General features: G+C 43.4%; 1 protein-coding gene across 1 annotated transcript in view; it reads left to right on the forward strand.

Annotated features, from left to right (window-relative positions):
- Positions 1–22,378, forward strand: part of ELAPOR2 (endosome-lysosome associated apoptosis and autophagy regulator family member 2) — a 103,588-nt gene that overhangs the window by 44,390 nt on the left and 36,820 nt on the right. The window contains exon 2 of the mRNA XM_064504898.1: positions 7,284–7,404. Within this exon, the coding sequence (XP_064360968.1) occupies positions 7,284–7,404 (121 nt within the window). The remainder of the gene's footprint in view (positions 1–7,283; positions 7,405–22,378) is intronic.

A 22,378-nucleotide genomic window follows, 5' to 3' on the forward strand; every position in this document is an offset into this window, starting at 1 on the left:
CAGTGCCAGCCGTGCTCGCAGGAGCTGTTTGGGTGTCTAAGCGGTAATGCCTTCCTCTCAGGCTGCATTTTTCAACAAGTAAAGCCCTCACCCACACATTTTGCTCCTAGCTCTTGTGCTCAGCTTCCTTGATGACGATAACTGCTTCATTAGCTGCCTGATGAGTTGTCCATGCACATTAGCATCATTTTATCTAGCCAGCAACTGTGAGCGTTACCCTGGGAGGCTGTGTAACATCCATCACAGGAGGTTTCATAAGAGATTAGGCAAATTCCTGCCAGGAATGGTTTAGGTATGGGGGACAAGAAGATGGACTAGACCGCTCCTTACGTAACCTTCCAGCCCTGTCATCTCTTGCTTTAAAACTCTGTGACAGTAGTAACACGTTATTTCTATGACAAAGCATTCCTAGGAGGCTCGGTTAAGATGTGGGTGCCTGTTGGACCAGGAGTTGCTTAGAGACTGCAGCAAGTGGCAGCCCAGCCTGTCATGGGTGGGTGAAGAGACGCCCTGGCAGGGGCTGTCCCACCTAACCGGAGATGTTTACATGGACATATATGCATCGAAGCCAGCCACCCCTAGCTCCTCCAGCACTGGAGAGAGAAATGAGTACGGTTCTAGATGTCTGAGATGAACGAGCAGCTCGCTTTCTCTCTCTGCTGACCATCATCCTAGCGGTTGAACTCTGCTGTGCACTTAGCAAGATGAAGCCCACCTGTGGCCAGGTGAAGGCAGACCATATCATTTTCCTCCTGAGGGCCAGATGGCTGTGATCTGTGAGTGTCGTGAAAGAGGCAAATCAGGTGAAACTCAGTGCCTCTGCAGATGTATATGTTGCCACACGCTGACCATGGTTGAGGGAAGTCCTTTGGCCTGGTTGGTGTGAGAACTCATCAGTTTTCTCATTTCAGCAAGGACATGATATTCATCCAGATGCTTTTCTATCAGCTCTTTGTTTCTAAACATTGATAAGGATTGTCTCTGTCCTCCTGCCTCCAGAGCTGTTTATGGCTCTCATAACTTACCCTATCATTCTGCGGAGATCTGCTCACTGCAGGTCACACCGCTCGCTGGCTTAGGGCTAGCCACTCATTTTAACACATTTGGGTTGGAATCCTGGAAGTTATACTTGAAAAGTTTATATAAAAAAAAACTTACATGAAATGTCATTTATTTTGATTCCTCACAAATATTGATGATATATTTTTGCTGAATTGTGGCTTTTATTCGGTAAATCTCTTCGTTCATCTTTAATTTACAGATGGCTCTGGCAGCATTTCATCCTAAGGTTCTGGTGGTTGAAACCTCGTGCTTGAATTAGGCCCAAGATACAAATAGCCTGATTTTCAGAAAATCTGGATATCTGCAGCTGCCTTGTAGGGTTCTAAGTAATGCAATTAGGTCTGGCTTTCTCACTGCCAAAAAGGCATGAAGAAATTAGGAGTCAGGAAAGAGAAATGTGAAAGAATATGCAAAAATTACTTTAACAATTTTTGGATTTAGGAATAAAGATGGAAATAATGAAAAGCTCAGCTCAAGTTTTCAGCTGAAAAGCACTAATATAAGTAGTTTCAAAGGAGATTAAAGAGGAATGTGTTCATGTTCAGGGGAAGCTTACAGCTGGGCATTAAGCCTGAATGAATGGTGTGGCAGAGCACTGCTGACAGCTTGGTGTGCTGCTCACTCCTGGGCTCTGGATGATAGGAGCAGGAGAAGAAGCAGGAATATTTACTGATGCCAGAGGCTATAATTAGAAATAACAAGTGCAATAAAGGAATAGGATGGGCTAGAAGCCTGAAACTAATGAGAAATGGGAACTCGCGTCTCCTCTTTCAAAGCCCAGGAATTAGGAGAAGTGGGTGACAAGCAGCTCTTGAAAGCACGGGGATAGTCCCGGCCTGTTGAAGGCTCTGTCCCTGAATGCACCAGTGCTAAGGAGGCCGGACGTGGGAAATACAGCTGTGGGAGCTGCTCGGACCCGGCACGCAGAGAGACTTTTGTGTCTGATGTCCAGTCCTTTGGGATATCACACCTCGGTGTACCAGGGAAGTGAAAGTGCTTTCTCCCTTTCAGTGCGATTAGTCAGGGGGTCACAAGAGTGCTCAATGGGGTTGGACTCCTTATCTCCTCCTGACTCCATTCTTCCCTTAAAGAGGCTTTTTCCTTGTGCCTTTTTTTCTTTTTTAATGCACAGCTAATCCCTATTGCACATGCAAATATAGATAGCACACAGGTCTCTAAAGATTATGGATGCCCCTTTTGGCAGACAGTATCTTTTAATAGCATTGTGTGCAGTTAATCCGGTTAAGCTAGGCAAAAGTATCGCTGGAACAAGCAGTGCAAATTCAGGGAAGGAATAAATGACAGTCCTCCCGGGAACTGTTGTTTGGTAACGCTGTGGCAGGTAGGGTGGAAGTGGAAGCTTCTTTTTTGGCTCTACCATGTCTATGGTGGGAAGGCAACATGAGCAGAGCAAGCTGTTAAATTGCAAGAGACCTTTTCTATTATATTACATTATGTTATGTTACATTATATTGCCTAACAGATCTGGGAAATGTTTATCACTCCTGGTCTCTTCCAGGATCAGGTTTTCAGTGCACCAGGAACTGTCTATAAGGGCTTGTGCCCTCTTTCCCATCAATTCTGAGGAAATGGGAAGGAGCAGAGGCAGCTCCTGTCCGGGTGAAGGGTGGGAATGGGAAGAGGTCTGAGTGGAGAGTGCAGGTGGGGGACAGCCTGCCTCCCCCAGACGATATCCGTGCTTTCTAATGCCAGTACGCTGCACAAATCCAGCTGTTTTCTCCCCCCCCTTCCCTGTGACCAGCACACCGTATCTTTGCTCTCTCAAGGGTGAGCAGACAGTGCTGACGTCATGTGAACGCACGAGAGCTGTTTTTTTGCTGGTGCACGCTGTCCTTCGAAGAGAACGTGTGAGCATCAGAGAGTTTCTTATAGCAGCTTTACATAGCAGCACAGCTGCGATTTAGGTAATTTTCCTAGGAGAATAAGGCAAAATTCAGCATAAGTAAAACAAACACACTTGCCTGCTCTTGGTGACGTTTTCCAGATTACTATTAACTGTTCATTTTAAATTTACCACCTAAGTCTATACATTGAGTCTGATCAGCTTCTTGGAATGGCATCAATTTTCCACTTAGAAAATTGCTTTTTTTGGCTGAACCCTGTGTGGGGTGTTGTTGGCTGGTTCTGAGAGACACTTTCCTATGGAAACTTACTCTTTGGGCCTGAAATTCAAACCAGTCTTGCCAAAGTCTACGAATTTTGATCAATAAAAAAAATATGATAGGAAATGACAGCTGAACTGAGGAAGGGACATTTTAGAACAGTAAGGCAAATCCCAGAAAAGTAATGAAACAGAGTCAGACTTACAGCTAAAATAAAAACAGGTCCATGGCCAAATTTAAAGACACTATATGCCTGGATGATAGCAGGGAAAAACATTAAGAGAAAAAATTATGTAAGAGCTGGCAACAGGTGATGTGTGGCAATGGATTTGCCATAAAATTAATTTCAGAAAACTGTTGGATAAAAAAATTTCTTAGGCAGATCAATCAGGGAGAAGACAAAATCACAAAATAATGGAATTGCATTTTTCAACGAGATGCAGAAGAGTTGCAGGAGTCCCATGAGACAGCGAAGGCTCCTCTATCAACCTGCTATATTTGGAAGTTCAAATTGCTGAGGCAGATTAGAGACTCTGAGCCTGGTAAGCCAGTGTTAATGGGCGATTTCCAGCACTCGCATACGTCACGTTGGCTTTGTGGGTGTCCCTGTGCTGCAATCAAGGCGTGCAGCCAGTTTCTGTGGATGTATCGCAGTTTGTCTAGGTCCTGAGGACAGTGTCACCACGGCTGCAAAACTCGCTCAGGACACTGGATCGTTTAGGTGAACCTGAGCTCCGTGCAGTTACGGCTGAACTGCTCTAAGTAGCCAAGCTGGCTAGTTTAAAGCCAGCCAATGGTGCAGCTAAGGTTGTGAGCTGCTGTCATGCCTTTAACTGCAGTGGAGATGTATCCTGATTTTAAAGTAGAGATTCAACTGTGCCTGTAATGGTTGTTTGTTGGTAAAGCTATAGCACAGGAGAGAAGGTGGTGGTGATGGTGGCTGGCAGAGAGTTTTGAGCTATGTGTGTGTGACCAAGTGCAGAATTTCATTTGTAGTGTTGATTACAATTAATTACCAGAAGAACCACCTAGTCCTTGGAGTGATTTTTGGAAGTACTGTTGGGTTGAAGGTCTGACAGAAAACAACAAAAAAAATCCATTTCCTCCAGGAGGGAGCTGAGGACAATCATGGCAAAACTCATGAAAAGAGCCCACTTAAGACCTTAGTTATGTTGCATAACCTCCCTTGTGACTCTTGAGACTCCTCTGTGGACATGGCTTAGCCACAGGCAGGGGTGGGGTGGCCAGAGGGAAGGACATCTGTTGGCTCCATCTCTCCCGGAAACCTCATGTGGCCAGCTGAAGGTTTCCATGGAGGGAAGGAAGAGGAGAGATATAGACCTAACTTTTTCCACCTGATTTTGGAAGGAGAGCAGGAAAGCTTTTTTCTTAATCATTTTTGTTACTTTCCTGAATTTTGAATCTCCAGTGGCAAAATGACATTCAGATGACATTACTCAAGGTGTTTCTTCACTGCATGGTGGTCTGCGGTACAGCTCTCCTCCCACTTGCAAGTGTACCACTTCTGAGACTCCCCGCCACCCCCGGCCCTGGCTTTGCTGCAAAGGGTAAACATCCCAGAGGTGTGTTGGGAGAGGGTTGCCAAGAGAGTGACCTGGATGGTTGGCACCAAACAGCTGTCTATAGTTTTGTTGACCTGATATGAAATCAAAAAAAGGGGATGTCTGAACACGAGTCAGATTCAGAGGCTTTCAATATCCTTTTCTTTGCTTTACTCTGGTCTTGGATATTTAATTTAATAGATCATTTTTTCTTATGTGATATGAACTATGAGATGGATCTATTACAGATATGTTATTTCTGTATTCTGGTTGCCTTGTAGGCAGATTTCAATAAGCAGATGATTAAGAACTGTTTTTGCTGTTCCTTGAGGATTACATAAAAGATGAAAAGGGGAAAATGCAAATTTAATTGAGTAAATTCATAGTCTTGAGAGTATGCTATAGCATATTTGACTTGTAGCTCTGGATTTGATAGTATCTTCTTATGCTTTGCTTTATTTTTGAGACAAATATTTTTCCTTTCCAATGTGCTGTTAGTTGTGCTTTTAAACTTCAGCTGAGCCACAGAGATATTTATTGAACCATGAAGGTATTAACTCCAGAGCAATCAGAATATTGTTTGTTGTAAAAAACCAAAGGCTTAATGATGTTCAGGTAGAACTTCATTAACAGCCAGAGATCTCCGGAAAGCTCTTTTAACAGTAGAAGAAATATTAATTTCCATATCATATGTTTTTCTATAAGTAAACAAGAGGAGAATTGCAAGTCTTCTCCTTGTGAGTCAGCTGAATATTTGCAGGGCTGAACTAATCTGTATGAAAGGCAGCATGGATCTGCCCTTATCCACTTGATTCCCCCTTCTTCTGCTCCACCATGTGAATTTTCAGCACAGCAAGGGGTCATAGAAAGAGCAGAAAAAGATTACCCACAAAATGATCCTAATGTGCACGGAGGACCTGCTTCTAGGGTAGCATAGTTTAGGGATTGACACCTGCAGTCACGGTGGCACGGGCCTTTAGGAAAGCTGATTTGTGCTGCCTCTTGGGTGGGTTTTGCCCCAGTGAGAGTCGGCCCCCCTAGCTGAGGAGCTCCTCTGCTGCAAAACATGGCCCTGCTTTTGCCCGGGGCTGCTCCCTACCGCTGTCACCAACACTGCGTGCTGTCACCTTTCCCCTGGCTTGCTGCCAGGCCTGCCAGGAGAAGCCAGGTAAAATGGAAGGAACACCAAACCAAACCTCACAGGTCCACCAGGTCTGCCCTAAAGCCAAGCAACCTTCCGAGCCTCTGGCTGAAGCTCTGATCCCGTTTTTCCTCATACTCACAATCTTCTGTTGTGTTTACGAGTCAGGCAGGGCCATACAGTGTCATCAGGGATAAGCGTGCGGAGCCGTTACTCCAGTGGTGGAGTTTGCCTGAGGAAATGGAGAAGTCTCCATCTGGACTAAGTGGCTTGTCTCCCATTGTGGGAGCCAGTGGAGAGAAAGAAGTGTTTCAAGGATGTGTTATCTCCTCATCCATGCTGCAGCAGGTGTCTAAAATAGTCCTATGGCCACCCTTGGCCCTCTGCTGAGTGTGAAGGCAGTTGAAGGTGGCCTAGCCCATGTGGAGACACCTCATGGAGCTTGCCAGTTTATATCATTTTAATGCAAGTCTGTTTACTCTGAAGAAAGGTATACACCAATTCTGCCAGCTTCGCCCTAAATCTCTCTTGATACCTGACCGGTTTAAGAATGAGAAGTCCCTTGGGTTTATTCTGACAAATCATAGGTTAAATGAATTTGGAAACAAAGCTACAAAGCCAAAACTGAAAAGGTAACTAGGTGCAAGTTTGGACTGTATCTAGAATCTGAATCTATGTTATTAATAAAATCAATAGCTAAGATTCTTTCCTAGCTAATGCTAGGAAATTTCTTAATGCTTCTTACTCGGACCACTCAAGGCATTATCTCAATCATAAAGACTGGTCTGAGGGAATGGTCTCCCCTCACACCATTATTCTGCCTTGTGGTATTCCTCAATCCTGACCCTGCACAGTACTTTCAGCAGTATCCTAGTACTGAGTTCATCTTGCCTAACTTGTGTGGGCTTCCTCTGAAATCAGGGAAGAGAGGAAGGCAGCCATGGAAGGTGGTTCATCCCACCTATCTTAGGCCTCCAACCCAGCATGGGACAACTTGTGGTCTGGAGGTAGCTTGCTCCACTGACCATGGAGGAAGCCTGGGTGGCTGGTGTAGTCCAGATGGTGGCCAGGCACCCGAATGGCTCACAGTTCGGAATCAATTCTGCCTGAAGAGACTAAGGAGAAAAATTCTATTTGTGCGTCTCTCTCAGGAGCTTTTGCAAATCCCGCCCTCTGCGTTAGCATTTGTGCTGCACAGCACCCAACATGCTTTGTGCTTGCTCTGCGATGCTACAGGATGATCATCAAAGCAGTGAGAGTGCTGCACAGTATGTTCCATGCCAAATACTTCCTTTTTGGTTTAATTATAACTGAGTTTGCTAATCCCAGTCTTGATTAATGAGCTTAATATGCAAATGTTATGATGAAACTGAAACTCTTTGTGATTGTTTGCAGACAGATTACCACTTCGAGTACACAGAGTGCGACAGCAGTGGCTCCAGATGGAGGGTGGCTGTCCCGAATCCGTCAGTGGAATGCTCTGGATTACCTGACCCCGTGAAAGGGAAGGAATGCAGTATGTTGGCACTTTTCATTTTACAGACCATTACTAGCTGTTTGTTATTTATCCTTATGGCACTGACACCAACAAAGCCCCTTGGAGGGACTAGTGGGTTGTGAATCAGGTGATATGGATCTTCCTAGCTCTGTCAGTGATATCCTGAATGTCCCTGAATTAGTCCTTTGCTTTTGAGTCCTTCTTTCCCCTCCAACCCTTCCCCTTGTCTTGGAGCTGTGGAGCAGGGACTGTCTGTGCGAGGTAGCTGTACAACTCACTAATATCTGTTATAGGTACCCTTGTATGCTAATTCATAGACAAGCCATGTCCACTGCAACACCCCCTGAAGAGCTGTGGTTGCTGGTCTGGAGCTGCCATACTCTAAGTTTAATTCTAGCTGTGTTGGCCAGAATAGCTGCCATTGCACTGGCATAGTGTCCGCACACTTGGTGCCTGAGGATGCCAGCATTATTTAGCTAATAATCAGCTGAATGCATAAGTAATGATAAATGCCTTGTTTGCCCGAGTTATTTCCATGATAAAGCTTTTTTCATTTTAGCCTTTTAGAGGGTTATTTTTTTAACAACTTGGAATGTTCTCATGTCACTTGGTCCTGTGTTTTTGAATGCTGAAACATTTCTTTTTTGCATCTGGGACATAAATAAACAGCTACTCTGCAAACATATTTGAACTGTTCCCTCGCTGTTTTATAGCTTCCCAAGCTGAATGCTGTTTCCTATCACACTTCCTTGCTCTAGCAATTCTCTTCAAGACAGATCCTAGCAGTGCTTTACTTTGTCAGCAATCTGTACCGTGAACTATAAATTATTGTATCTGCCAAGCTGGAGAAATGATGGCAACGTCCTTTCATTTCTACTGTAGGAGAGGTGAGTTTTTATTCACTTCTGACTCTCCTCCTGTAAAGGTTTATTGTTCGTTTCATTACTGCACGTGTTCCAGCCTAGAGCCCATAAATGTTTTCTGTGGCACTGATGACTACCAGAAGATTTCTGACTGCTTGCAAGCATTACCTAAGAAGCTACGTCCGTCATTCCTGGTACTTGTGTTCAGCTGCTGAGGTTTTACACGTGGAATCTGTTTACCCTTAGGATTCATTATTCAATCACAGAACTAGACAGCTCGGAATCACCTCAAGTGATCCCCTAGTTCACCCTCCAGCAAAATAGGTGTAAGAGCTATAACTTTGTTATTCCTGGCTGACCATTGGCTGGATTCACCTTTTCATCACTTTTATCATGTCCAGTGATGAAAGCCCACAGCTGCTCCAGATATTTGCTCATCTATTCAGTTCTATTCATTATCTCTCCTATTATAAGTTCTTTTTTTCTGCTTTTGAATCTCCCTTGCTGTACTTTAAGCCTGATACTTTTTGCTGTCTTCACTATAAAGGAGATAAAGGAGCAGATAGTGTTACACCCTTCTGCTGCACAACCACTTTTCATGTACCCCAAGATATATGGCCAAAATTATTTTTTTCTGATATAGACTATTTCTTCTTCAACCTTGTGATGCTTAGGGTCTGGCAGCATTACATCCATCCTTTCTGCAGCATATTTCAAGAAGTGGTGCAATTACCTTTTCATCTCTGCTCATTTGTGTGTCTTTCTCGGGTCTTAAATCAATTCCAATGAAAATTCAACTGTTTAGTAACAACAGATGAGTCTCTGGCTTCTTCACATCTGGCCACTTGTTATACAAGGGGGAAACTTTGCCCAGGAGATTGGCTGTGATATTGTATACCAAACTATAGGCTTCTGCTAAATACACTGGAAAACTCATCTCAGTAGATGTCTCTCCTTCCTGTAGTATTTCTGCAAATCCCGTGGCAACTCAGCTGGCTCAAGAAGGAATTGGATAGTCAACTCTTTCTCCTGCGCCCTTCAGATGTCAACGCTCTAGGCTTTTGGGAGTGCAGCAAAGAGTTAATGTAGTTGTATCCCCGCCCCCATAGTAGATAGTCTGGCTTCAGAAAATGTCTGGCTATATTCTAATGGCAAAAGTCTTTAGTTTTAGCATCTTACAGTCTTTTGCCTTTTGTTTTAAGAGGAACTGATCCTTTCTTTCAGGTTGAAAACATGATTCCATGGACAACAGTCAGTCACTCTAGGAATGTGTAGGGAACATCCCTCCTGTTTGGCCGGGATAACATGCTGGTTTTTACTTAAAATGTCTGAACGGTAGTACAGTTCTCCTGACAGCCCATTTGTCAGTGGGTGGGATATACTGGGAGAGGCAGCTTTTGAAGGCGACTGCACTCCAACTCTTTAGATTTTGCCCCCGGGGGTCTGTTGGCAAGGAATCATGTGGCGAACAGACAGCTCCTTCCTGACTTCTCATGTTCCCTGAGGGGTGACTTGTGTTTCATCTGACAACACAGCAACTGGACCAAGGACATCCTAAGCTAAAAGTAAAAATCACTATAGCCTGAGGGAAAAGTGAAGGGTTCTGTATTTGGGCCTGTTACAACGCATGCTCTCAGTGGATTTTGTGCAGGGTGAGGTTTATGGTACAGACTTTGCCAGGGGTTGTGTACACATCTTACAAAGTAATTAATGGCTTCTAGAGATGTATTCCTTTTCTTTTCTCATAGACCTAGTATTTTTTCATCTCAAGGCCTATCAAGAAGTACTGCAAGTATGGAATATCCTTTGAGATGGGTCTTTCTGGTCATTCTATGAACTTATTCAGATTGTGCTGCATCTCGTAGGTCCTGCCCTGTGGCCAGAGCAACCTGGCATTTGGGCTCACTCCTGGCATTTGGTGGAGCCTTGGACTCCCTTAGGTTTCTCTTCCAGTACTTGAGCCTGCAGAGCTGGGGGACCACAGGACGATCACCACAGGTAGCACGATGTACAGCTTCAGAGATCTGTTGTCTTTAGAAGTTATGGATGAGATCTAGTAGTCCTGAGAGATAGCCAGCTATGTCTCTAGCCTTAGAAAAGGGCTGCAGTTGTAAAGCAACGTTAGCACCTAATTTTTTTTTCCTCCCTAAGGTTGGCACAGGCCTCAGTGGTCCTCAGTGGCAGTTAGGACATAGTGGATATAGGGGAATCTGGGTGAGAATGTGTTTTTTTGGGAACACATTTGCCACCACAGCTGACTTCATGGTGTAGTGTTTGCAGTTGTTTTCATCTATTCAGAAGTTCTCGCCACTTGAGAATACCCGATATTGGTCTTTACTGCTCTTGAAAATAGAAGTGACTTGCAGGCTGTCATCAATTTTGGGTTCTGAGAATCCTATGTGAACCTCTTGCACTTCCAAGTGCTCAGCAGTCATTCCCATTAAATTGTGCCTGAGCTAGGAATTCAAAACATGTTATAACAATATGTTAAATGTCTCCAATCATCTCTGTAAATATGTCTAGACTGTGGTCTCCAGTGAGTGCAGAGACACTTGAGATTGCTAAAAATGTATTAGCTCAGGAGCATCACGTATCTAGAGCAATCTAATTGTGGCACCAGAGCTCAGTCGGTGTCTTGAGATGTGCTGATTTTCAGGATGTTGTGTTTTACTGCTTTTTCTTCGAATGAACCCATTTAAAATTAGGTTGGGTATCTCTGTGCTGTGCTGCAGTTTGAAGTGTGTGCCTCCCTGCAGAGGCCAGCTGACTATTAACTGCTGAGAGTGACTGCTGTTACTTCCTGAAATGACTGTAGAGTCGGAAACGTATGCATGTCAGGATTCAGACCTTTTTTGGGTCTTCAAAAGCATATTGGGAAAAACTTACCTGTGGAGAAGACAGGCCCCTCTGAGGACTATTCATGTAGTTCAGAGAAAGGACTATCATATTTTGACTGTTTTATGATCTGGGTATTAGATAGCTTTTTTTGCCTTTTTCTTGCGATGAACATAGTGCTGCGTAGATATTAACCAACGACCTGTCTTCCTCTCCTGCTACCTTCCCCCCTAGATCTTTCCCATGCAGATGGGAGGTAGAGAGAAAGAAGGAACCTCTCATGGCAGATACTTGTGAGGTTGTGTGATGTGCTGATATTGTACTGCACTGCTGTGGTGTTGTGTGAGCTACTCCTAGGAAGCAATCCTCGACGTGGGCAGGAAGATGGCAGAAGAAGCTCCGCGGGGTGGTAGTTTGCTTGCAATAGCCTGGGAAAACATGCCCGCTTGTTTATATATTTCATCCCTGTCCAGAAGGAAATCCTTCCCTCTCTTTTCTTATCTCCTTTCCTGATGGTCAAGCCAGTGTTTTGCCGTTTTGCGTGTTGTGCAGACAACAAGGCTCAAGGCTCACCCTGTGGAGAAGGGCTCCCTCCCTACAGGCCACTGCACGGCTGTGTCAGACTCGTGCAAAGAGCACTGGTTTGCCCATTTCTTTTGTTCATGCTTGTGTTTGTTCAGAGATGAGTCATATTTTTTGACGTTGGCACATCACGGTAGCAAGGACTGCTAAAAAGAGGCACATCACGTGTGCAGCAAGGATCTTGGGTAGGCAAAAGGAAATGTTTATTACTCCTAAAGCTAAAATACTGATGATTACTAAAGAGTACTAAATAATACTTCGTAGCTTTCCTGTGCTTCACAGCTAAGATGTCCTTTCCAGGCACCTGACTGTGCGGCTTCCCAGTGCCGTTTTGAAGTTACAGCACATACGCTGAGGAAGGGAGGGTGCAGGGGGGGAGCGTTACCAAAGAGCCACCCTTGGTAAAATCCAAACTGTCTGAATCACTCCATCACTTCTTAACAGTAAGGAATGTGCTTAACCAATTTTATCTCCTTCATTTTTAATTACCACAGATCTCACTCCTATCTTCTCCTGAATCTGGCAGTAGGAAAGGAATTTGGCTGAGAAGGATCACCCCAAATAAGGCAGTATACTTGGCTTTTTAAATGGAAATTATTTATGGCAATAAGTGGGAGGAGTTTGCATTTGGGGCTAGCCCTTGCCTGAATGGCCATATGTGTGGCATCTCCTGAAAATCCTGTGTTTTGCTCTGTGGGCCATATGCCATCTCTAACAAGGACCTTTTGGGACCTGGTGGTAGGGCAGGATTTGGCATTATGCTCCTGCTGACACTAAGCTGAATTGTATTTCAGTGGCCACAGGGTCAGGCTTTTTTTGCCAGACTGATCATATGCTGTATATTTTATACTCAAACTAAAATGTTTGAATTCAGAGCCATCCTCTCCTCCTCGTCTCTTCTTCTTCCTTTCTCCTGTGTCTCCCTCCACTGCAGCGCAACCCAAACGTCTGGTGTAGATAGTGGGCTCTTACTATCTGCGGGTGAACTGATACACGCCTGTGAACAGTGTCTGTGAACAACGAGAGAATAGAGGCTTCACATTTTGACCTGAAATTCCATTTAATATTAACTCTCTTATTTCAGAGAATGATATAAGCTATTTTCTGCCAGTCTAAATGGGAATAGGTTTCACCTTATCTCATAAATGTCTGTTAATTTTAGTGGCACTATATGCATAATAAAGAACTGTAGTAAGAATCATAAATAAAACAATGTCCAAAGCAATAGAATTCCCTGTGTTCAAGGGGAAAAAATGCTGGTAGAGTTACTGTATACTCAGCATCCAAATGTCATTTATGATTAGCAAGATTTCTTAAGAGGCACAAAAACATAATTTATTTGATTGATATTCTTAGGTGAGGCAATTGATGATACAGAAGAACTTGATCAAGTACAATGGCCTGGAATTATTAAAGGTTCTGCTTAGCAAATTCCACCTTTACCTAGCACAAATGAAGCTGGAGTAACGTCATTGAAATGTGCTTCGGTTTAGAGGAAAGATGTGTGAGTGTGTGCCAAATGGTAAACATGTGAAAAGCTCCACTGACTTCAGAAGATAGACAATGGACTTGAGAGCTTGAGAGCCTGATTTATTGCTACTGAGCTGTGTGTTTGTTGAGTTTATTCTAGCTTGTGCAATGTGATCCTAGAAAAGCACAGGAGGAAATATGGATCTTCCTAATTACAGTGCACTTTAAACACAACTAGGTCAAATGACCTTTTTAAGGCTTGTAGGTTTTATAATGCTTGAAGGCAATTTAAGTATCTGAAGGAGTTTTAACTTTCTGCTTTTGCAAGTGAAATGTAAAAAGAAAGTTTTGAGTTTGATATTCTCTTAATCACTGGTAAGATTTGGTGTCCTGAGCAGGTGAGAAGTGTGTCTGATCCTAATACCCTGGAGGTCAGCGGGCATCTGCAAATTTTATAAATCACTGTGTATCCACATACATGTTCGTGTAGACAGACAATATAACATGAAAGTTAAGCATCTGGTAGTATCTGTCTGCTTGTGTTGTAGCCTGCTGACATAACGTGTCATTTTACATCAGTTCCATTGTCAATAAGTTTTTGTATTCGGGCAAGTTCTTTGTAGTCCTTGTGCTAAAGAACTTGTTCTTCCAGCATTTTAGTTTGAATTTTGAAATTTGGCTGAAGAAACCTTGAAAATGGCCACTGGAAGCTTTAGTAGTTTCTTAAATATTTACATTCTTGTACATATGGATATGAATGTATATATGCATACTCCCGTGAGAAAAGTGCTGTTTATTAAACAGTAGAATTTATTTGTGTGTTATTTTAACATTTTTTTATGTAACCAAAAAATTAATTATCACCACAGAGTCATTGTCCTTCTAAAAAAACACATATAAGAGCTGCCTTTCATAAGGCGTACAGAAGTCCAGAGTTATGGCTTCTTGAAGCAAATGTGAATCATAACAAATCATCATAAATTTCTTTGGCCTTTTTTATTTGACTTTGGTGAGGATTATTTTCTGGTCTCATAAACGGGCATTCAAATAATTGGGATTTCTTTGTTTTACTCCGAAAAGAGCAAATATGGTGACATAAGCATAGCTCTGAGGGACTAGGCACCTATCCACTCACATTTGTCTCATGGCTTGAAAGCATTAGATCTTATCTTCATCAGCTTTGATGTACTAATGTTTTTCATATTTGATGTCATTAAGACAGCTTCTTTGGGTATTCACATTGGATACAACAAGGTCAAGCTATTAATGGTTGCTGGTGTCTAACCATGTCATCTAGATCTGACATATGCACATAGATATACTTACGTACAGTGACAGATGCTTTTGGGTATCCTGAGCTGTAGGAAAGTACCATTTCCAATTGAACAACTCTTCAAAAATTGTATTCAAAAGACCTAGCCTTTCATCCCTCCATCTCAGAGATTGCTGTCTATAATGGTAAATTCTGATCTTCTCCGTCACTTTGACTAGTACCTTCCCCCTGCTCCACTTTCTGTTGAACTGTCCCATGAAGACATCCTTATACACTGACAGGCAGCTATGTCCTTTTATATGGAAGGTTGTTCTCTCAAACATTGGTACTGAATGAACAGATTCTTAGCAGGCATGAAATCCAGGGAACCTGAGCATTGCTCGACATGCTGTAGGTTTGGCCCCTGACCTGTTATGTTTTAACTTTCAATTATTGATGACTGAGAGAGAAAAACAGTATATAATTCTGGCTCTGCAGCCACCTCTAACATGAGGTGAATAGCAGCGCGAGAAGTAGATTTCAAAGTCTAACCCGCACAGGGCTACTTTTCTAGGGCTGGCAGGACTGGGCAGCTGAGTTTTAACTGATTCTCTCTTGTATCCCTGGGAAATTTTTAAATCAGTTTTCCTAAGGAGAATGAAAGGCTTTCACAGGAGAGCATTGGGGGGGGGGGGGGGGGGGGATGACAAGCACTCAGTGGTGGCTCTTGCTCTGAGGACTACTGTGAAGCTCAGCTGGGCAAGTGTGTGCCTTAACGAAAGTGAGGACCTGTCTGCGCCTGCAGGGATGTGCATGGCGTGGTTTGCAAACCACGGCTAACAGGCTGTGATTTAGCAAAGCACTTAAGCAGATGTTTACTTCCATTCCTGTTAGAGCATCACTAATGCATGGTCCTGACTCAAATCAGGTAGCTAAGTCCTATTGATTTCATGTGTTATGGTTCTCACCTGGACTGAGGCTCAAGGTACATTTCACCATGGCATTTCCACCTCAGCGTTTTCTTAATGCATGTTGTAACCCTGGAGATAACTTGGTGTTACAAGTAATCTTTCACTTTTTTTTTTTCCTCTGTGTCTGAGCAATACACTTTCTATGAAGAAAAAATCACACTGCTGGCTTTTCGAAGTATAGATTTCTTTAGGTAAACAGTAAAAAAGCAGAAGAGTTTGCAGTGAATCCACAGAACTGAATTCCCAGGGAAGACTTCCTGGCAATTGTGTGTTGGTGTGTATTGAGACTTCCAAGAGAAAGATTGGCCTTTGTGCCTTCTGATGATTTCTTCGCCCTATTTGTGTATGCACTGTAATTAAATAAGTTAAACACAGCTTCCTCTGAGTCACTGCTTTCTGTTTCAACAGGAAAGCAGCTGGCAAGACCTTGGATTTGCTGTGGCTTGGTAAAGAGATGAGAGGGATCCATAGTGTGTGTGTGTGCATGTGAGAGAAGGTATAATCGTGATGAAGATTTTTTTCACATCAGTTTCAGGGGACATGAAGAAACAAGGTTTGAGACTACAGCACCTAGGTGCTGAATGTACATGTTTCCATGTGAGCTGATGTTTGAGCTCCAATTGCAATCCAGTGTATGCCTAAAATTTGATGCAATTGCTCAGGCATAGTTTTTTAGGGTCATTTGGGATTTCTTAGGGTTTCCTGACTGGCTTCCAGTTGCTGCACCAGAAGGATGTGAGTCTCCTGTAAAACCTGAGTCATGTTTTTCCAGGGCAGGGCAGAGGACATCTCAAATGGCATGAGAAGCCTATAAATGAGCAACCAAAATGAGCCCAGTGGAGTTGTTGGGGCCTGGAGAGTTGTTCACACACCTCAAGGTACAAATGACTGGGCAGCTGAGCTGTTCCCTGGCATTTCCAACACTCAGCCATTGGGATAGCCTTTGTAAACGGGGCAGCAAACGTGCTTGGGAATCTCTTGGTGGTAACTCTTTTCCCTTCCTCCACTCTGCGTCCACCTTCTCTCATGAGTTTACTGAATATTGCCATGCCAAGATCACAGCTTTAAGTGCCCAAGTGATGAAATAAAAGGGCCAGGCCAGATAGGAAAAATGGTACTGTTCCTGTCAAAGAGATGAATTGGAAGGAATGTTGGTCTATGTTGTCATTTCTCGGGTAAAAAGGAAAGACTATATGCTCTTAAGAAAAGAAGGAGTGCCTACTACAGAAATTACTCTTCCCCAGGCTCCATCAGTTCTCAGTGTGAACACATTTCAAACCTAAAATAGCCTTGACAGACTTTTTTTTTTTCTAATTAAGACTCAATCTGGTTCCTGATAACACATTGCGATACAATGACTGAAGAAAACGAACATTAATTATTCACAGTCTATTGGAGAAGCCTTGTGTAAATTATTCACGCAAGACATTCTGAAGCAGGCTCAGATTATAGGAAACATTAATAATAGAGCAATGAATTTTCTCTTCTTTGGACTTTGGTTTTTTTCTCCTCATTCCTTATTTTTGTTCGTTCTTCGTCCCATCTTGCCTCCCTTGGCATCTCGGTGTGTCACTGAACAGATGGCTCTATATGAGCCTTTGTCCTTGGTCACATCTTCCCCTCCTGGTTTGCGGTGTGTCTGTTGAACCCAGCAGCTGTTTGAAGGTGAGTGACAACTGCATGATGCTGCCAACCTCTTACTTCCTTTCTGAGGTACAGCTTTTGCATCTACCGCATGAGGCTGAGATAGCTCAGCCCAGACATTGTCTGCAGGAGATGGCAACAGCTTACCTGAAGCCTAGACAGTGGAGCTCCAAATTAATGACGTTGGAATGAAGGGAGAGAGCTGAGAAGCTGGTGTGTGAGATTACCCTTGCAGTATATTTTCACATATTTAGGTAGAATTGCTCCACATTACCCCTTCTAATATTGTTATAATCTGGCAAAATCCAGTCCTGCATCTCCTCTTAAAATGTAATGTGGGAGTCAGGGGGACCTGAAAGGACGCACGCTCTCTCTCCATGGAAGCAGAATGGACAGAGGAGCTGGAAAAGTTTTAGGTATCACAAAACTGAGCAATGTCTGGAGAAAAATGTCAGCTAAGAAGAGCAAAAGAGGTAGAATTAGTGGGTCCAAGTTGTATGAGATGTGAAATGAGCTGAGGGCAGAAGACATGGGAAGGTGTAAGACTGAGTGGCCAAGGCTGTGTAAGGGAGAAAAGCAACTGGGATATTATGGGGCTGAGTTTGGTGTTAGAGGATGCAGGATATTAAGGCAGCTTTGGTTTGTTTTCTGGGGAAATCACAGATGTTATGATTCTTCTCACAGGACGGCAATAACTGGGAGATACTCTACATGTGAAAACACCTAGAGGCACATCTCAGAGCTCAGAAGCAGAACAGTAGTAATATTTATGTGAGCGTCTGCTCTGTTGTTCCAAGTGTGCTCAAGCAATGAGCCTGTCCTAGCCCTCAGCATCAGAAAGCTAAGCAACGTGAGGTTGTAAGGATCAGTTACTAGAAGAGAAATGTGCCAAGTAACTTTGATCCTACTCCACAGAAATCTTTGGGTAAGCCGCAGCTGAAAAGGCAGAACTTGACCCTGGAGCCTTGCAGTGACAGGTTAAATGAGGCAAGCTTGCTTGTGGTCTGTTTTCCCTTTTGGGAGCTGTTTCTATGTGCACAAAGTGATTGTAAAGTGCTTGTTAAGTGCTATCAGAGCTGGAAAGTAGTATATTGCATCTGCTCCTTGGAGACGGTCACATAACGGGCTGGGCCCCTGGTGAAGGTGTCCCATGTTCATGCCATTGCCCAGGATGGCAGCATGATGCAATCACTGGCAATTCACAGAGTTTAAAAGGGGTTTAATTAGATTTCCTAGTTTGACCTTTTATCCCGTAACATGCATCAAGGTAGGCCTCTGCTGAGGCTGATAATTTGTATTCGATATGAGCTTTTTTCCCATATGGTGCCCAGTTATGGTATGAAGCATTTAAAAGACAGAGGATCCATCCCATTGCATGACATTGTTTCAGTGTTCAGTCATCCTTCCTTTTAAAAATGTGTGCATTACTTCCAAATTGAGTTTGTCTGGCTTCAGCTTTCAGAAACTAATTCTTGTGCTGTTCTCTGCTTGATTAAAAAGTCCAGGAGGTCACAGTGTTTTCTCCTCCTGGAGATACTTATACATTAATCAAGTTGCCTCTCAGTCTTCTTCTGATAAACTAAATAGACTAAGCCCTTTAAATCTCTCACTGCAATACATTATCCTTAACTCTAAAAGTAAGTACAGTTCTTTCTTTTTGCACTGACCTCTTAAAAATATAGAATCAGAACTATATTCAGTATTAGATCATCTCACCCGTAATATGCACGTTTCATCCTATGCATCTGATAGAAATGGGGCAGGTCATCAGACTCAGTATCACGCCAGTCAGAACTGTCCCCTGATGCCTGGTTCAGTGATGATTTCCCACTGAGCTCTGTTTTGTGCTCTGTTGCTCAGGCAATTATTAATCCATTTAATGTGTGTTTTGTTGGTATTGTGTGGTACTATTTTTTTAGGCAGAATGGTGTGCCAAACTGAGTTAACTGTCTTAGAAAGCATAAGTCTCTTACATCCACTCAGTCGCCTTTATAATATGAACTTGTAATCCTTTTAAAGAATGAAATGAGGTCTATTTGACAGGACTTATACAATTGTAGTAGTGGGTGTTAGCTCTCTCTAATGTTTTATGGAGTGAATCCTGGGTCAATTTTCTCGTATGTAAGTATGAAAGTGTGTGGCTGCATGAGGCAGTGTATATCTAACAGTACTTAACAGCATCTTATGTGGCCAAGACTGATGGCCTGAACAAACCACAATAACATATGAGTTTTCTGTATTGATTTTAAGGAAGCCACAGCTGCAAATTACCAGCAATTTCATTGGCTTCGCTGGAGCTCCTGAAGATGCCCCAGTGTAACCGACACCACAGGATGCTGTGTTGTTCCTAGCTGCCTCTGGAAATGCTTTCTCAGTTTTAAAAAGGCCCATGATGGGGCAAGTCACCAAAACCTTGTAGGACATCTTGCAGTTTTTTCACAGACAAAAGATTGAAATTGGTCTCTGCAGTGTGTGTTACCCTGTGTAAGCTGATGTGTAGCAACCCAAACATATTTGAAGGATACAATGTGAAAGTTTGCAGTCCATGGAAATTATCCTAGAAATTTATCCTTGAACGTTTTAGAGCTGTGATGTCCAAACAAGATCAATAGTGTTGACTCTGGGGAAGATTTTCAGAAGAGCCTAAGTGATTCAGCAGTCTTAGCTCTGTTTTCTGAAACAGCAGAGATAACTAGGGAGTTATTTTTTAAACAGTTTTTCTCTGAAAATTAAGTATCAAATGCTTAAACAGATGGGCTCAGGAGATAGGGGGCAGGTGGTGTTTGCAAAGGCTACCTTTAAGCAGGGAGACTAATTTTCCCTCTGGAGTTTGAAGCAAGAAGGAAGCTTTAGTAGAGGATAAATCAGAGCAGACACCTAAAATATATGAGTTAGACTCAGGAATCTTTACATCTTGCTGTAACCTTCCATTTGGTGACGCTGTCCTTCCTGTTCCCAGTGGCTTGCCAGCTCCATCCCCTCCAACACAACGCTGCTGCGATAACGGCAATCCTTTCCACAGGCAAGCAGTCACGAGTAAGCCCCAAATCCCTGCTTAGCTACATGCTAAGGACATTTAGCAGCAAGGAGTAAGGTGAGGTGCCAGCGCTTGGTCGTCGGCTGGTGCCTCCTGGACCATTGCAGGAACATCTGCTCTGCAGGGTCCCCCAAGAGCTGCAACAACCTGCCTGTCCCCAGCGCACTCTGCTCTGCCAGAGTTCTGGGAAAGATGCCTGAATGTGGCACCAACACTGCTTGGATATAAGAAGGATTGGCCTGGCTTTTGGGCTCCCTCCTTGCTAAAAGAGAAAGCTGTGCAGCACAAGGAGAGGAGACTGTTTCTGTGCTCCTCACGTGCTGTGTTTCCTCCCCATCCCCCTCCGGCTGCTCCCGGCTGCCTGGAATGAAATCAAATGATGCATCTGTTCCCATGTCGAAAGTGGTTCTTGTTGCCATTAGCCACGTTCGGCCCCAGATTGAACCTGGCAAGCAGCTGGCATGCTCAGAGCTAGTTTGCTTGCAGACGTATGTGTTTTGACGGGAAGTGCTGCTGCCTTTGAAATACAAAATTCTTAGAAAAGAGAAAGAAGGTAATTTCACACCTAAATAAGAGCAAGGCTCATCTCCGCCATGGAGAGCGAGCGATGGGTGTTCGTGTTCTGCGTTGCAGCCTGCCTGACCCCTTCTACTCTTTTTCCTGTCTATCTGAAATGATCAGATGGTGAAGAGTTAAAGGATGTTAGCTCAGTTAGAGAAATAATCTCTGCTCAACCTCACTCCCAAGTGAAGAGGAGGTTCTGCTGCCTGCTGTGTCTTCATTATGGCAGCAAAATTCTCTCTGATACTGTTTCCTTATGTGAAAGCCACAAATTTGGAACGTGTAGTTAAGCAGCGCTCTCAATTTCTCGCTATTTAACTTCCTTGAAAAAACGTTGGAACTGATAAAGGGTTTGAATATGTCATGATAGAGTGCTCTCTCTCAGCACCATTCAAGAAAAAACAGAGCAGTATTTATTAATGATGCTAAAGCATTTCCTAACCAATAGACCAGGACACTTTTACATTTTTAAGGTGTAGGGCTATATAGTATGTGATCTCAGTTCAGACAGACCTTTCGGGAAGTGCTCAATACTAAACTCTGTGTGTCTGGATGCTTCCTACTTCCTACTTGTTCTGGTAGATCTTATGGTTTGGGCTAAGGTTTCAAAGGGGAGCCGGGTGGGATGTTAGCCATACCACTCTCATGTATCAGTGACCACAGAATGTGATTTGCTAGTCACTTAGGCTGGATTTTTGACATGTTTGTTGGTCTTTCACTGAAATCTAGTGCAGCAGGATTCTCGTGAGTACGTCCCCATAGCACCTGTCCCTGCCAGATGAGCAGCTCGGGCTAAATAGCCTCCTGCCCACTTTACTTCTTGGTGCGTCACCGGTGAGCAATGGGGTTAGAACAACAGATTTTTTTGGCTTGAAAAGCATGGGAACACATTCAGAGTACATTGATATAACCAAGAGTAGAAAATGACCCTTTGGCAGATCTTTCCATCAAAATGGACCTTTTATCTACATTCCAGTGCTGCCTGTCAAGGACAATTACACAAAGAAATGCAGTGGGAGCTGGCACAGAAGTGAGAGCCTGAACTGCCAGTTGGGTTCAGATGCAATTTGTTGTTACGCAGGCACCTCTTTATCAAAGTGTTTACAGTCAAACAAATTTTTCTGCAGTTAGATAAGCATCAGTACATCTATAAAACCTTACATGCTAGGACTTCAATTGAAGTCACCTGTTTTGGGCCAGTTTCATCTCTTTGTCTAGCAGTCAGGTTTTCGGACTGTGAGCTTATGATGTATCTCCCCAAGTGAGTTTATGAAATAACCGTCACTGCACGATGTAGCATGTGTGAAACATTCAGTAAAAATTCCTGCTGTTTCTTGAGATGCGAGTTGTGTGCTTTGCTCTAAATCCTGCTTTGGCTAGACTAGCTTAGTTAAGTTTATAAACCCTCAAGCAACGTAGGAGGTCCTGTGTGCTGCAGGAGGTGTTCATGGGTGTTCACCAAAGCACCACCCAGGATGTTCAGTCTGAGAGGAGACGTGGCATGGTTGCTGGGCTGGGGGAAGGTGGCATTGTTTGCGCCAAAATGGGCTTCTGGACATGAGTTATGGTTTCCAGCACAGACATGGGACTCCTTGGGGCATGCAGGCATTCTCCCTCCTGGGTTTCCTCTACATAATGGCAATAATCTTTCCTTAGCGGGTAGAGATGTCATCACACTGAAAAGGGACATATAGTTACTTGGAGTACGTCATTTTAGAGCCATTAGTAGAAAAAGCAATTTGTGACCATACTTTCTAAAATATACTTCCCCTAGTTA

The sequence above is a fragment of the Dromaius novaehollandiae genome, chromosome 1 (assembly GCF_036370855.1).
Source record: "Dromaius novaehollandiae isolate bDroNov1 chromosome 1, bDroNov1.hap1, whole genome shotgun sequence".
NCBI classification, from domain to species: domain Eukaryota; kingdom Metazoa; phylum Chordata; class Aves; order Casuariiformes; family Dromaiidae; genus Dromaius; species Dromaius novaehollandiae.